Source organism: Podarcis pityusensis, assembly GCF_964106645.2.
Source record: "Podarcis pityusensis genome assembly, chromosome: 2".
NCBI classification, from domain to species: Eukaryota; Metazoa; Chordata; class Lepidosauria; order Squamata; family Lacertidae; genus Podarcis; species Podarcis pityusensis.
Window position 1 is genome coordinate 81,482,049 of NC_138029.1, and position 16,178 is coordinate 81,498,226.

At 42.5% G+C, this 16,178-nt stretch overlaps 1 protein-coding gene across 14 annotated transcripts in view; it reads right to left on the reverse strand.

Annotated features, from left to right (window-relative positions):
* WNK2 (WNK lysine deficient protein kinase 2) overlaps positions 1-16,178 on the reverse strand; it is a 122,959-nt gene that overhangs the window by 27,523 nt on the left and 79,258 nt on the right. For all 14 annotated transcript variants that reach the window (XR_013983311.1, XM_080996645.1, XM_080996655.1 and 11 more), the window contains 7 exons: positions 15,390-15,506; positions 13,385-14,433; positions 10,889-10,961; positions 8,438-8,493; positions 7,288-7,904; positions 4,636-4,850; positions 666-881 (listed from right to left, as the gene is read on the reverse strand). Coding sequence is in view for 13 of the 14 variants with exons in the window: in XM_080996645.1 (XP_080852771.1) it covers positions 666-881; positions 4,636-4,850; positions 7,288-7,904; positions 8,438-8,493; positions 10,889-10,961; positions 13,385-14,433; positions 15,390-15,506 (2,343 nt within the window). In the remaining variant the exon portion in view is untranslated. The remainder of the gene's footprint in view (positions 1-665; positions 882-4,635; positions 4,851-7,287; positions 7,905-8,437; positions 8,494-10,888; positions 10,962-13,384; positions 14,434-15,389; positions 15,507-16,178) is intronic.

The window sequence follows — 16,178 nt, forward strand, 5'->3', positions numbered from 1 at the left end:
ACTGCAAGATACGAATACTACAATTATATGAAACTGTGTCTCAAATGAGATAGAGATCTTCTAGTTAAGCCAGAAACCCATGAGAATAACGGAACTAACTTGCAAGGTGGTAAAAGCTTAATTGCTCCCATGCTATATTTGCATAGGCCCAATATGAAAGAATGTCTTAGGAACAAAATTCTGCACCAGATTTGGATCTAAGAATATGGACCAAAAGAAAAGTAAGCCAGCCTTTCCCTCCTACCAAATTGTTTAAATGTACAAAGGACCATTTCCTTATTTTTTAAAAAAGATGTACAATTCCTTGAAAACTGGCAATTCTTCTATAATGTGAATCTAAGACAGGTGATACCTTCATTTTCGACACACTACTAACCTTTCAAATATTGCTCATAATCAAAAGATGCATTAATGACTTGGACATCTACAATTTCACGATACTTGAAGACCCATTATAATAATGTTATCCTCACTATAGGACCCTTTCTGTTCTTATCACATTTATCCTATTAACCGCTCTATAAAGTAGATTAGACTGTGAGACGGTAACTTGCCCAAGTCAGTGTGCTGAGCAACTCCCAACGTCATACAAATTCACTTTTAATGTTGAAATAATTGCTAATCTCAGTATAGAAGGAATGACGACCCCAAGTATATAGAATCACCTTGGGCAGAATTTTCATGGGCATCGCCTCCCTCAGTAGCTAATCCAGAGCAGATGTCAGTGGACAAGGAAGCCTTGACAGAGCAGGGTTGCTGTGTCTGAACTGACTTTCCAAGTATGGCTGATGTGGACGAAGTTAGTGCTGCTGCTTCAGTAGAACCAGTCTGAGCTTTAGCATTTTCTTTAGCCAGAGTGTCTTTGCAGTCTGATACACTACCTAAAAAAGGAGACATGCAAAAATCACCAAACGCCAAGAAACAAGATTGGCTGCAACTAGTGGGTCATTACTGAAGAACGCTTCAAATATTTTGAAGCAGTGCAAGAAATCTACAGCTGCATGAAGCTGCACAGTTGAAACACTTCCAACTGCAGGTAACCAACCTGCTGTTCAGTTTGCAAGTGTTGATGCCAATATAATATGAAATAACACTGACAGCAGCTTTACAATAGAAGTAGCTTTAAAACAGTAGCTTTACAATAGGCCCATAGCTAAGCTAAGCTATGGGCCTTTAGCTAAGCTATGGGCCTACAGGTATCCTTGGACTACAATTCCTATGATCCCTGACCAGTAGTGGGTGGCATAGTGGTACTCACCTGATCTCCCAACAGCTGAATCACTTCTCCTTACCAAGAAGGAGAAGGTGAGGAGGTGGGAAGTTTGGCACAATGCAAACACACCAGTAAAACCAATCTAGTGTTTGCACCGTGCTGACCTTCCTACCACCTCACCCTGGCACCACCTTCTAGTAAACAGCAGTGATTAAGTTGTCAATGGGTCAGGCGAGTGCAGCTGCTCCACCATGCTGTCTACTAATGTCTCTGACCTGTGGTCATGCTGGTTGGAAACAATAGAAGTTGGTCCAACAAAATTTGCACAGCTACACCATTTTACATTTTTTGGACATAAGCTATGTTTGTATGCTGACTAACCCCACTGAATGCAGTGAGATTTTACATCTGAGTAGACCTACATAGGATTACTGATGGATGCCATGACTGAGAGAGCTACATTAGGTGATGGCAAAGGTTTTTCAGGACTTTTCCATTGCCATATCCAAACTATTTTTAAAAAGGGTATTTTAGAAATCTGGTGTATGTATGTGTTTGTGAAAGACTGCTGTTTGGGAAACACAAGATGAAAACCCCAATGGGCACACAAAATGGGGACACAAAACAGTGTTGTTATTGTCTGGATTCTTTAAGATACATGAGACTTGAAGGAGCTACTCGCAGCCTCATCCTACGCATGACCACTCAGAAATAACTAAAGGTTTATGCAGTGGGATTCACTCCCAAGTAGGTACATAAAGGATTATAGTCTTAGTCCATCCAGAGTCTGGGCGGAATGCACCCCACCCCCCAGCCACCCAGACTTAAATCCATTTTCACAGGAACTCATCTGGCCTTCCCTTAAAATGATCTCCAGGGAAAGGAGAGACCATCACTTCCCTGAAGAAGCTTGCTTCATTTCCCAACATCCTATGAATGAATAACCCTAGAAGAAGAAGAAACTGGATAAAGGGCAGAGATGAAACTGCACTCCTGCATTGTGAGAAAAAAGCAATACTGCTCACCTGGGTTGAGGGCAGTTGGGGGAAGACTGAAAGGAATCATTTCAGAAAAACAGTGCAAGATCAAGCCACTCTATCAGATGGAATGGCTGAGCAAAACCCGTCCTCCCTTTCTCCAGGAACTACAATGGCCTTCACGTTTTTAAGTAGAAATTAGTGGGAAATAATAATTAAAATACTGAATTTCATTGTCCCATTCTCTGGAGAACAGAGATTAGGGAGAAAAGATGGTCTTCACCTATCAACTTTTACACAATGAGTAGGCAGGGTAATGAAGATATTAAAGAGTTTTACAAGGATTCTCTCCCTCTGTCCCCAATTTACTTTAAAACTGCTGACAGTGGTGGAAACATATGGGATGGAAGCAAAAAATCCCCATGTAAACAAGTTTCAAACACAAAAAGTTCATAACTTAGTATGGAAAAATGCTACAGCATTTTCTATGCAAAGGTTGTAGGGAATATGCCCCACATTAGCTACAGCAAAGACTGCGGGAAGTGGGTGATTCCCAAGGGTAGCACATTCTTCCTTTTGGGCAGACAAAAATGAGAGGTGGGAACATGAAAGTTAAAAGGTGCTTTTTAATATCACCCATCATATCTTCAGCCTAGTATACAGAAATAATAAAACAAAAGTTAAAAAGCTAAGTCATCTACCCCATTCCACTAGGAGAAGCCAATGCAAGAACTCCTGCTAGTGCAAGGGGACTTGGCTGCCATACCCCACACCCCTCCCTCAGATCTGCTCTTGGAAGATTCCACAGAACAGTGTGGGGTGTGGAGGACTGTATTCCACCAGCAATCTCCTCAGCACTACATTGAGTTCCAAGTCCACTCACCCTTTCAGTGAGGCAGTGTTGAGGGACAGCAGAGGTTCCACTGGGCCTCCTGATAAGAGAATCCTAACATCAGTGCCCCTTCCCGACAGGTGGTGTGGGCGTAAGCCAAATCCTGGCCTGGTGAATGGGGATGCAGGCTAGGACATGGGCTTGGCGAGGGGGTGGAGCCGAAGGAGTGGGAAGGCTTCCCTTGGGTCCGCTCCCTGACCATTTAAATGGCCCACACCTGGGGCCCTACCTGCTTTTCCCTCGTCGGGTTCCCCACCCTTGGTTCAAGTTGATAGTCAAGGACTTTGCTGTGGTCGCCGTTTTATGGGGCTGGGTAGGAATTTGTCCACCGGGCGAATTGGCTCCAACCTGGTGGTTTTGCCTACCTCATAGCAATCGTTGCAACTTAGTTGGGCATTGGGGCAATCCTTTGTCTTGGATGGAGAGGGGGGTTGTAGTTTTCGCCTGCTGCTCCAAATGCTGGGGTATCCCATTAAAGGGATTCGGGGGTCACCCTATTTGATGTAAGTCTTAGGAACCCCCGCCTGGATTGACCTATGTGTCACTTCCAGTGGGCGGGCCGGAAGTATTTTGATTGTCCCATGCCCAAGCCAAACCTCTTTCATCTGTATTCAATAAAGTTGTGACCTGTTTCGATCCAAACCCAGTCTTAGTGGTCTTTTATTTATCTGAGGTTGGGGAATGGGGAGCACAATGCCTGGACCCGCAACTACTGAAATTAATGCACATAATGTGGTCATGTTCATTCATATCAGTGGGTCTATTCTGTGTAAAAATTAGTTGAATACCACCCAACAGAAACAAAAAGCAACTAAATCATAAAACAGTCTGTAGGGTTTTTAAGTGCATTATGAGAATTAGGGTGGTTCCCCCCCCCCCAATTTTATTTTATTTTTTTTAGAAAAAATGGTCTTTTGCTATTACTGATGTTAATATAAATACCGTATATCCTATATAGGTACAGCCACATGTGGAGGAACTTGAATGTCATGCTTCTTCCGTGCATGCCACCCTCCACATGCCTACTAATGGCTTGGCGTGCCAAGAGGAAGAAAGACATAAGGAGAACTCTATCGGGCCTGGTGCTTCCCCAGTACTGAGCTGGATCATGCTCAGACCATAAAGACTAAGCTGCAACCAGGCAGAAGAATACCATTTTCTAATCAAGACACAGTCTTATACCTAGAAATAAGGTTTTACAAATGTTTCCGTATGCTGTTGCTGCGGTGGTGTTTAATGTTGCTTCAGTGCTGGATTTACATGTTAATTTACTCAACAGGAAAATGTGCTAAAGGTCAGTCTAAGTAAATCCATTTTAACAGGCCTTCGTTTGTTCTGGGGTCAAATAGTGCAAGTGTAAAAAAACCCAAAACCACTGCCTTACAAAAGAAGTCCTCAATTTGAAATCTTGAGTCTCTCTGCGAGAACAATGCAAATGTAAAATTGACACAGATGCTTTTCACTACACATCATGTGCACTTCATAAACATGTGGCAGCAAAAGGATAGCACTGGTAAAGTTACTCATAGGAGAAAGTTATCTGATGTACGTACTTGTACTGGATGTTGTTGTTTTGAGCTGTTGAACAACAGGATTGATTAATTTCCCAGTTTTTAATTTGCTCTTGCTGGTTCTTCGTCGACGGCCAGTTGGCGGGGCAGAATGAAGGAACCCGATATTTGGTGGTAAAGGCTTCCCCAGCCGGATGTACAGGGCTTCTATTTCTTTCTTCTGCTGAGTCTGCAGCTCAGTAATTTCTTTCATGTGTCTGAAGAACAGAAACAGGTTGTTACATCAAATTCAAAGCGCTGCTTAAATGTGTGTGTGTGTGTGTGTGTGTGTTGGAAAAGGTTCAGAAAAGCACCACGAAAATAATCAAGGGGATGGAGCAACTCCCCTATGAAGAAAGGTTGCAATAAGAGGCGACCTGATAGACATCTATAAAATTATGCAGAAAGCACATAGAGAAAAGTTTTCCTCCCTCTCTCATAACACTAGAACTCATGGACCACTGATGAAGCTGAATGTTGGAAGATTCAGGACAGAGAAAATAAATGACTTCTTCACGCGGTGCAGAGCTGAACTATGGGACTCACTCCAACAGGAGGCAGTGATGGTCACCAAGCTGGATGGTTCTGAAAGAGGATTAGAGAGGTTTAAGTAGGAGAAGGCTATGGGATGCTACTAGCCATGAGGGCTATGCTCTGCCTCCACCCTTGGAGGCACCAATGCTTTTGAATACTTGTTGCTGGAAACCACAGGAGGGGCGAGGGCTTGGATCCTGCCTGCAGGTTTCCCACAGGCTTCTGTTTGGCAGCTGTAAGAACAGGATTCTGCGCTAGATGGGTCATTTGCCTGATCCAGAAGGCTGTGTGCATGTGTGTGTGTGCGTGCACATAAAAGACACACACACACACACACACACACACAGCATATGTCTAATATATAATTTGTACATACTATCCACATTAGGATCACAGGCAGTCTTTTTCGTGCACACTGCATGGGATATATCCCAAACTCTGAGTTAAGCAAATATTTCAGTAGAAAACCAGTCATATAATACCACCTGGGACACACACAAAAAATCCTGTGTAGGAAAAGAAAAAGAGGCATGACCATGAAGGCTATTAAAAGTTAATAATGAAAAGCTTGTGCATGATGCAGGAGTGGACAGGAAGCCAGTGCAGAGCTTCAAAAAGGAATGACACATGAGAAGAGCAATGAAAAGGGTGAATTATTTTGAAAGAGTGTGGAACAGAGGTGAGGGGACCAAGTTAAGAAAATGGAAAACCAAACAGGAGAAGGTTGCAGTAGTCATGATAAGAAATGGCGACGGATTGGCTGGAGGTGCACTGGTCCAGGATGCCAGGATTGAACAACTAACTGAATAGTCCTGGTTGCTCCTCCTTTTCTGAGGCTGTAGGCAACCAAAACAGGGTGGTAGTGGTAGCAACTACAGAATAGTAAAACCCAGCTGGCAGCACTGCAGGGCTGTTGGGCAGCTGTTGGACAAGAAATAGGTGTGCAAGGCTTTCCTGAGCATCCTCCCTTTCTCCACAAGGAAATTACTGGTGATTTGGGTGAAAGTAGCATTAGTGAAATGCTGAAGGTGGCCACTGTTGGGAGATAGGGTGGTGTAGAAATTAAGTAATTAAATAAATGTAATGTAATGTGATCAACAGCAGAGTTGGAGGAAACAAAGTAAGAAGGAAGCTGAAATATGCAAAAAGGAGAAGTTAAAGGTCAGAAGAGAAATTGGAGAGGGAGACTGGGATATGAAATAGGGTGAACAGTGGCATATATGAATACAGAAGGGGAGGAGTTAGATGAAAGGCGTAGGTTGATACTGTGACGGAAAGGAGGAGAAATGACAGGCTATGTGGTTTTAGAAGAGGACAGGACCACAGCTTCACATGAAGTTAGATGAGGGCAACAGAATAGTGAGAGAAAGAGGAACGGTTTTAGGGACATGTAGGAGGAGGGAGAGCTGGAAGATGCGTCCTGTTAATGGAAAGAAAAACTGTGTTTACTTTATATTAAGCTATCATCCACAAGTGTCCTGGGTCATGATGACCTTGTTCCTTCTCAGATGTTCTGATATAGGCCTAGTTCTTACTGTGTCGGGACTCTACCACTTCAGACTAAGTGTATATAACATAGAACAATTCTATCTTCAAGAATGGAAAAAACCTATAAAATGAAGAGAAGGGGAATAAGCTGCTCCAACTGAAGAACATAAACCAGAGCCTGCTAGACCAGCCACTGGGTCCACTCTCCATTTCTCACAGTCGCCAACCAGATGCCCATGGGAAGCCTGCAAGCGGGACCTGAGCACAACAGCGCTCTCCTCTCCTGAATTCCAGCAACTGGTATTCAGAGGCATGCTGCCTCTTAACAATGGAGGTAGAACATAGGCATCAGTGTTAGCAGCCACTGACAGCCTCCATGTATTTGTCTAATCCTCCTTTGAAGCCATCCTTCAACCTCAGTCCTTCACCTTTAACCTTACGTGATGCCGGCCAGATACTTGACTGCCAGCTCAGGAGAACTAGGCCAAAAGAAGGAAGTTGATTTACTTGTAATATCAAGCAACTCCAACTTGTAATAAACGCGCAGGAAAGAAACAGAAACGGATTAAGTGCTGTAAAAATATCACAAACGCACAAAATGACACCAGACATTCTGATGGAAATGAAACATACTTTTCCCTCAGGTGCTGCAATTCTTTCTTCATGTCTGCATCTTCAAACTCTGAGTCATTGTCACTGCTCACATATGATGATTGTGAATGGAAAGAAGTTATGTTGATGGTTGGGATTTTTGATCCATGACCATTAGGAGAATCAAGGCCTTGTGAACTGGACTTTCCAGACTTTTGCAGAAAAGATGAGGTCTTTTTCACGTAGTCATTTCCTGCACTACTGCTCTGTGGTGATGGTGGAGCTGCAGCTGGTTTCCTTTGAAGAGATTCATCGCCAGAATCACTAGAATCCTGACCACAAAGTACATCGATAGAGGATGCTGTCTGCACACGCCGCAAAGAAGTCTTCACATCAGGGCTAGAAGGTTGATCATCTAGATAAACATCTGGTGGCGCAGAGTATCTCAAGGAATGCACAGGTGGTAAAGTTAACTCATCCTGTGTACTGACCACTGAAAATCTGCCAATAGTTTTTGCTGGTGTGCTGTCGTGTGTTTCAGCTTGTTTCTCACTACAGCTCGAGTCCACAGAGTCATCCTTTTCAGATTTACTTTTCTCTTCAAGTAATGGCGCAGTATTTTCCTTTTCACTCCTCTTAGAAGCATCTTTCTGAGCAACCTGAAGTAACATACAAGAACACAGTCTAGTTGGAGAACATGGGCTGTATCTAATGCTGCTGTTACACCTGTGTAACGGACTTCCACTTATGCAACGGAACTTCACTTTCCTCTTCCCTCGCCAGCCTACCACACACCCTCAAAATCTGCTCAATGATTGGGGACCCTCTGAGTCAGATCTGTGGGTGCAGAGAAAGGGTGAGTGGCAGAAAAAGGGTGAGTGGCAGAAAAAGGGTGAGTAGCTTGTGCAGCACTTGTGCAGCACATTATGTCACCAGCCCTAGTTTTGATTACTACACGAGAACATGGAAAGCTGCCTTGTGGTGTGCCAGATCATTTGTCAATTTCTGTATACTGATGGCAGCAACTCAGGGTATCTAGCAGGAGTCTTTTCCAACCCTATCTTGATATGGGAGAGATTGAATTTGGGACTTCTTGTATGTAAAGCAGGTGCTCTAACACCAAGTGCTGTAAGAATGAGATGAAAATGTAGAAAGGAAAACAATACACAGGTAAATTGTAAGTTCAGAATACCTGAGGGAGTCCTGATGGTGTGCCAACAGAAGCGGAAGTAATGTTTGCAGCTTGTCCTGTTTAATGCATTGGAAACAAAAATGGACACACATATGAGCAGACATTTTTTTTAAAAAAGCACACACAACGCACACATAGCTTAATGGTATCGTGCATAGATGTTGCACAAGGCTGAAATCCCGGTGTCAATGGGTCATAGCAGTGTGCAAGATTACAGCTCATGTCTATAGAACACCATGTAAATTATGATGGCAGATGCAAGTTTTGAAACCATCCCAACATTCATGATGTAAGACTATAAGAAGAGCCTGCTGGCCCATCTGATCCAGCATTCTGTTGACACAAGTGACCAACCAGATGCCCGTGGGAAATCTGCAAGCAAGACCTAAGCACAGGAGCTCTCTCCCCCACCTTTGAATATTCTGACAGAAGTTCAGTGTAATGAACTGGGCATTTCCACATTTCTCTGTAGAATTGAATGAAAAAGATTAAGAAGGCTTTAATGGAAAGAATTGGATGTTTATCTGCACGCAAGGGATATGCTTAGCAGCTCTGATAAGCCTTATAAAATCTTTTACACCCTATATTTTGGTCCTTAAAAGGGCTCCCTGGGCAGCACAACTGAATATATGTGATAAAGGAATGAGATCATAGCTGCTTGCCCCACCCACAGTGAGTACATGATCAGCCCCAGTGCCTGATCTGTGGGTGTTTGATTTGCAATAGAGCTTACACATAAAAACATTGAACATGTGTAAGCTTGAATTGTAGGCTTGATTCCAATACTATATGTGCGATAATTGTCCTTGCCTTTTCATGCATTCACCCTATGGAAGCAAGGTCTAAAGGAAGGAGATGTGCCCACGGTGGGTGAGTTTAATACATGTAGCTCCTCAGCAGATCAGGCTGCATCTACACATTTTACATCCTCCCAGTCCATGACAAATTACTTTCAGCATTCTAGATTTCAAAATATGAGGGTGGACTGACTTTGAACACAATAGGTATATATGTTCAAACCTCCACCTTTTGCATCTACGCTATAGCATCTAGTTCATACGGGGAAAGTTATGCAGATCACAGATGGTCATGCAGTCTGCACATGCCACCTCTGGCCACATTAAGAAGGGTCAGAGGTATATATGTACACAGGTCAGGTAATTTGGCAACTGGAAATATAAATCAGATTCTGTATAAAGATGTCTATGATTTTTTCCTTAAACCTTTTCTTCGCTATTGTGACAGGTTGATATTGGCTGTTGTTGTTGTTGTTGATGATGATGATTTTTTTGCCCTGGATTAATAACACTTGTATAATGCTTGCCTCTTTTTAAAACATAATTATATTTGAAAGAATAAAGGTGCAATCTTAATCCATGATACTTGAAGGGATTAGGAGCTAGGGGGTTTCTCATCAGCAGGCAGGGGATAGGATCTCTGCCTGTGCAGAGGCCTGAGCTATAGCTGCAGAAAGCATGGCAGAGTCAATACTACCACTGACGGTGTTCCTACCAGCAATAGCTGAAACGGGATGAAACAGCAGCATTTTGGGGGCAGAGTTGGTCTGGCCAAGAATCTGCTGGAGCCTAAGGGGTCCAGCTGCCAGAGATCTGGTGCAGCAAAAAAAGGGGGGGATTAAGTTCCCCTCTACCTTCTGCCTTGACCTGTGCAAGTGGCAAGGTTTCTAATGTGCCAGTAGTTCTGCTGTTCTATTCACCCTGTTGCTCCCAGAAAGGAGTTAGGATGCTCAAGAATGCATTTCAGTTAATAGCAAGAAAAACATTTCTCCATTTGCTTGAGATTCTGCATGGCGAAATATCAGTCAGTATCTTTCAGATTCTAATTGGTACTAAAACAAAACCCTTTAAAAGGCACTCAGTTATCTACAAAAACACCCAATGTGATTTTTATTAAAAGCCATGACTTCCTTCTCATAAATAAATAAATAAATAAATAAATGGGAGGTGGGATGAGTGCACTCCTCAGTATATTTGGAAATACTTTTCCCTACCTTCTGTCTGTGTGTAGAAAAAGACTTGTATAGCAGCTAGATCTATGCCAAATTTGAATAGGGTGTGCATATATATATATATATATATATATAAAATATAATGTTTATCGGCCAAGTCCATGAGGTCAAATTAATGTGATCTCATTCACACATTACATGTTGGAGCAAGTATTATCCAAACTGGGTTTAAATGTACCATATTTTGTATCATATGTTAAAAATTTAGATATATTATAACATATCCTTATGCATAACTAGTAAGTAGTTACATATGAATAAAGGCAAATATTTAAGTTTCTGATGTAGTTGCTGAAGCTATATCTGAAGGAACATTCCCAACTGCACATAATTTGATTCCTAGAATTATTGCCAGTCATTGATGTTAGTTGGTCTGAAGGGTATCTATTAGGAAGAATAGACATTAAATTCATTGATGCTACCTGCTCTGCTTGTTGATCCATGAGTTATTTCTGAGGGCTGGATGCTGGTAGAAGTAACTTCTGCTTTTCTCACCTTTAATAAAAGGACCATAATACAAATTAACCTTTCAAAAGAAAGCAGAATGTTTGATTTACATAGAAATATGTATGCATCGTCTCTCAAGCTTATTTCATATTTATCCTAAAACAGGTATATCACACACCAGTAACCTGCTTTCTTCCATTTTCCAGGTTCCATGTTAGTCTTTCTTAGATAGCTGAATCTGGGGGTCGTGGATCCTGTCTGATGCCCTGCTGGTGGCTAGGGCCATGGCACGACCCCCAGTGACATCAGGGGAAGCTTCCAGTTGTATTTGCATCAACAAGCTCCTTCCACTGTTTGTTAACCTTCAAATGACTCCCCACTGAGTTGGGTGGAGTCATATATTGATTGTTTGATCCAATGCCTAAGCCAATACCACTTACATGCTGTAACCAATAAAGCTGTGGCCTTATTTAGCCCATTAGCCTAAAATACATGTGTCCTTGTGTCTTATTTATCCCTAGGTGGGTGGTGGGTTCTCGACTCACAAACACCAATTCATTAAATTCCAGTGTTCGAGTCATAAGTATGACATAATATGTGCGGCGTGTTTAGGTGTATATTGCAATTTTTAATAAATTCTGGGGGAATCTAGTTACGATTGTGAAATCATCCATACGCCAAGGATAATCAATTGAATTTGTTATTCGCCTTTGGCCCACCCCTGATTAACGCCTTATAAAGAAGGTAGGCATTTCATGTGGTTATGGCACCCAGGAGGTGCCAGACTGCACTAATAGGGCACTATCAGCCAAAGTTGGTAGTGTGCCAAATCCTGGTTAAAGAGTGTAGGGACTAGCAAATGGCTAAAGCACATCTCTCTCATGCTCTCCAGTCTCTGGAACTAAGGCCTTTACCCTTAGCTGAATGAACCCATACGCTGGAGAAAAGTTTCATAGGGTGGGATTCAACTAAGTATGCAATAGTGTGGATGTAATAATGAATTCACAGAGCTAATATTCAACATGTGTTCATGCTGCTGGCCAAAATAACATCACAACAACTGATATTAGGGTGGGCCCTATTAGGCTTTTGGCAGTTCAGGATCCCAACATGTAAATGGATTCTTTTGACAACTCAGCTCCATGTAGCTTTCATTTAAAAAAAAAAAAAATCTGTTCACTTGTTAAAGGTAAAGGTAAAGGGACCCCTGACCATCAGGTCCAGTCGTGACCAACTCTGGGGTTGTGGCTCTCATCTCGCTTTATTGGCCGAGGGAGCCGGCATACAGCTTCCAGGTCATGTGGCCAGCATGACTAAGCCCCTTCTGGTGAACCAGAGCAGCACACGGAAACACCGTTTACCTTCCTGCCGGAGCAGTACCTATTTATCTACTTGCACTTTGACGTGCTTTCGAACTGCTAGGTTGGCAGAGGAAGGGACAGAGCAACGGGAGCTCACCCCGTGGCGGGGATTCGAACAGCCGCCCTTCTGATTAGCAAGTCCTAGGCTCTGTGGTTTAACCCACAGCGCCACCCATGTCCCACACTTGTTACTTTGCCCCAAATTCTTCCCAGGGTGAGATTAGGAGCAGATGTCAGATTTGTGCATGCCTCTCCTCACTTCTATCACTACAGGAAGAAGTTAATAAATGTACTGATAAATGTGTTTATCGGAATAGGAAATCTTCCTTGGGAAATAGAACCCACTAGAAAGGGGCAAAAGATATTGCAGAGTCAATATCTACATGCAGACTTCTTCATTAGACTTGGGAAGAAGGAAGAGCACAGAATTCCTACCTTGATCTCACCTTTGGCAAAATCCTATACATCAAATAATGAGCAGCCAGCCAAATGAGAGAAATAAGGCTATGAATGCAGTATACCTTATTTTCATTCTCATATTCCAATAAACAATCTCTTAGTTTAAAAAAAATGTTAAGTTTAAAATAAGGCTTGGTTTCACCAATGTTCAGAAAGTAAGGGCCAATGGTAACAACACATTAGAATTTATTTTGATCATGGGCACCAGATTTTTTTCTCTGTGCATAGAACATTTTGAGTGGAGGAGGAAGTAAACTTTACTTTTAAAAAAAAATTAAGAGGACTTTGTACTATCTTGGTAGTTAGACCTCAAATAGCCTGAAACACAATGCACCCCTCTCAAATGACAAGTTTGGTTTTTGTCTCTTAAGGATAATGACAGTGAGTTTGCAATGTTTGATGAAGGCATGTATTGTACACCACAAAGAAAGAATATTTTTTAAATTTGCACCAATAACTGAGAACCATGTATTTGCTTTGTGAAGCAGACCACACAGCATAACAAGTGCAATAGTTTGAAAAAGGCTACCATCGGCTCTTCGTTTCTGAATTCTGGTTTACAAAGCCCATAAACTGCAGCACTCTTAGCAGAGGTTTGCATGATTTCTGTGTCAGTGGTACCACAGGCACCACAGCCACAGGTTGACTTGCCGGAACAGGAGACGTGGTGAGTTCAGGTTGATCCTCAGCTGACGTAACATCCATGCCAGCTGCAGGAACTTTCAGGTCCAACACAAGCGCAGGCAAAGGTGCCAAGTTAAATTCACCATCTCCTTGGTCTATAGGTACAAAGCTGTCCGGTGTTGCTGCAGATGCAGAAGATGTCGGGACATACTCCTGGTAGAGCAAGTTGCGCAGCTTCTCATCCAGACTCTTTATTGTGTTGTCAGCAAAATCAACTCTCGGTGGCCCTTCACCGTCTGATTCTACAGCACAAGGCGGCTGAGGCCCGCTAACTGCAAGGCCAGCAGATGACGAGGGCTGGGACTGGGTTTGTAACTGGGATGTAGCTGCTGATGAGTGAGGGGGACTTGAAAGCTGAGGTGCTGCTAGAATCAGAGGATCGGGGACAGCAGACACAGGAACTGCCTGGCTTGCAAAGGAAGGAGGCATCTGACTAGGCTGACTGCTGTCTGGCAAGTTGAGGATTTGTGTTGGAGGCTGGTGTTCCAAAATAGTTGCATCAGAGACAGCAGGGAGTGGGCAGGCTTCTGCTGCCTGTGCAGGAACAGTCTGGATCGGCTCTGGCAGCCCAGCAGTCCCCTGTTCAGCCTCTGTCTCAGGGACACACGGGTTTTCATCTATTCGTTGGAGTGCCTGCAATGGGGGATTTAGAGGAAGCTGAGCCTCAGGACGTTCTTCGAGTGAAGTTGCACTGGGGGCAGCAGGTGTACCAGGCTGACTGGATGCAACAGGCTGTTGTTGCGGAGGGTACTCTGGTTGGCCTGTGTTGTCAGCAACCTGTTCTGGAGCACATGGAGCTGTCACTGGGGGTGTTGCAGTGGATGTTTCTGGCTGGACCTGTGGAAGGGAGGTTGGTGCTGCAGTGGAGACTTGTGTCAGAGGAGCAGGAGGAGGAGCAGGAGTTGCTTTGGGGCTGTCCGTGGCGCTCCTTTGACCTGAAAGCTGCTGATGGGCTGTGTTTGTGGGTTTGTCTGTTGCTGTAGAGCTCTGCTGCTGATCATCCGACTGTTCTACATCTGTAAATAACAGAAAAGGAAACCCTGAGTTCAGAGAATGGCACTTCCGTTTGTAGCCTCAAATGGAGCCTCAAACATATGACCAGAAATGTAAGAGCAGAATGATAAAACGCTTTAAACAGCTGAAGTGCTCTCCTTGTATTTAAGCAGTTTTAAAACAGATGATTTTCTGTATGTAAACAAGAATATTGTGTACATTTTGTTTTACATCTACAGCTAAAACATGATCATAAAGACAGGCTAGTCCTGCTTACTATTACAGCTATATATAGCAATTTTTCTAATGTAAGACGTATTGCCCTTTATTGGCTATTAGTAGTAATGATGCACTGCCCCATTTCAACCAACTGGAAAATTGAGATTAATAACAAGGTGGTGCATGCATTACAGAGTCTTTAAAATTCATTTATGTGACAGGAACTTCAATTACATCTACGCATGTAAAACAAAAAGGATCAAGTTCAATGTTCATAAATGCGTACTCTTTTGTAGCAAGGTTTTGACACTAATTTGCCTCTAACTTGTTCCGCTTGCCCTTGGCTATTCCAATTCTCTTGAGTAATGAATGATTGAAATAAATGCCTTTTCCGGGGAAAGCTAATTGCTACTTTAAAGCTATGGGACCCACACATTTGTGGATGGCTTCTGCATGCAACTGCCTCTGCATTATTGATTGTGGCCCATCAAACCCTGGTGACAAAAGAAATGAAAATCCTGAAGATGGTATCTTGAATAAATCCAAATATATTTTTATTGGCCACGTAGTTAGTTTTAAATGCTTTCCTGCTATTTCTTTTCACTTTCCCATGTGTTTCCTTTTTGAAAAATAGTAAATGAGTTTTTAAAAGGTAGCGAGTTTTCTATCTTATGCTATGATTTTTGTGTAAGTGCCTGGAAGGACAGGAACATATAGGAATTCTATGATTTGTTCTTAAATCTTTAAAGTTCTCAAGTACCTGGAGCGTCGGCCTGTTTTGCACTTTGAGGAGCTGATGAAGTGAATTCTGGTGCTTCAGCCGCTGGATTTTCCACAACAGGACAAATGATAAACCACCGCTTTCCTGTATGCAGAACTAATCACAAAAGGAGGGTTGGAATGGTCACTATTTCTATATCAAACACGGGCAAGAGGCTGATATTGCTCAAATGAAATCAGCACATAATGCAAAAGATACACTGTCTTTAATTTCAAGAAGAAATTCAAAAAACAATAATGCAGGACTACCACATTTAAATATGATGCTTCCACAAGGCTGATGGAAATAATGAAGTCTAGAGCAATGGCTACCGTCATGCTTGCAGCCTAATCCTAGACATGTTTCTTCAAGAACAGGGATGGGCAAAAATGCCAATATCAGTTTCTCCCAATTTCTTATCCATCTTAAATTCAGTTCTCCACATTTCCATAGGAGTTTGATTTTTTTTTCTTTAAAAAAGTCATCATGAAAATTCATTAGTAAGTTTCTCCTAGTATACACATTTTTGTACAGAGTTCTGTGGAATATACGCAGAGCAATTTCCCCTCATATATTGCATTTTTATGCACATTTCATTGTAGTATATGCATTTTTGTAAACATTATTGGACTGGAGAACTGCATTGCAAAATTTGGAAAAGTCTGAATTCTGATGGATGGCAGTGTTTCAGTTCATATATTTTTTCAGAAAGTCTGAGCAAGGTAGGTTCACTTTTAAATGCAAACAGAACTGAATTTCCCTGCCATCCCTACTCAGAAATAAATCTCA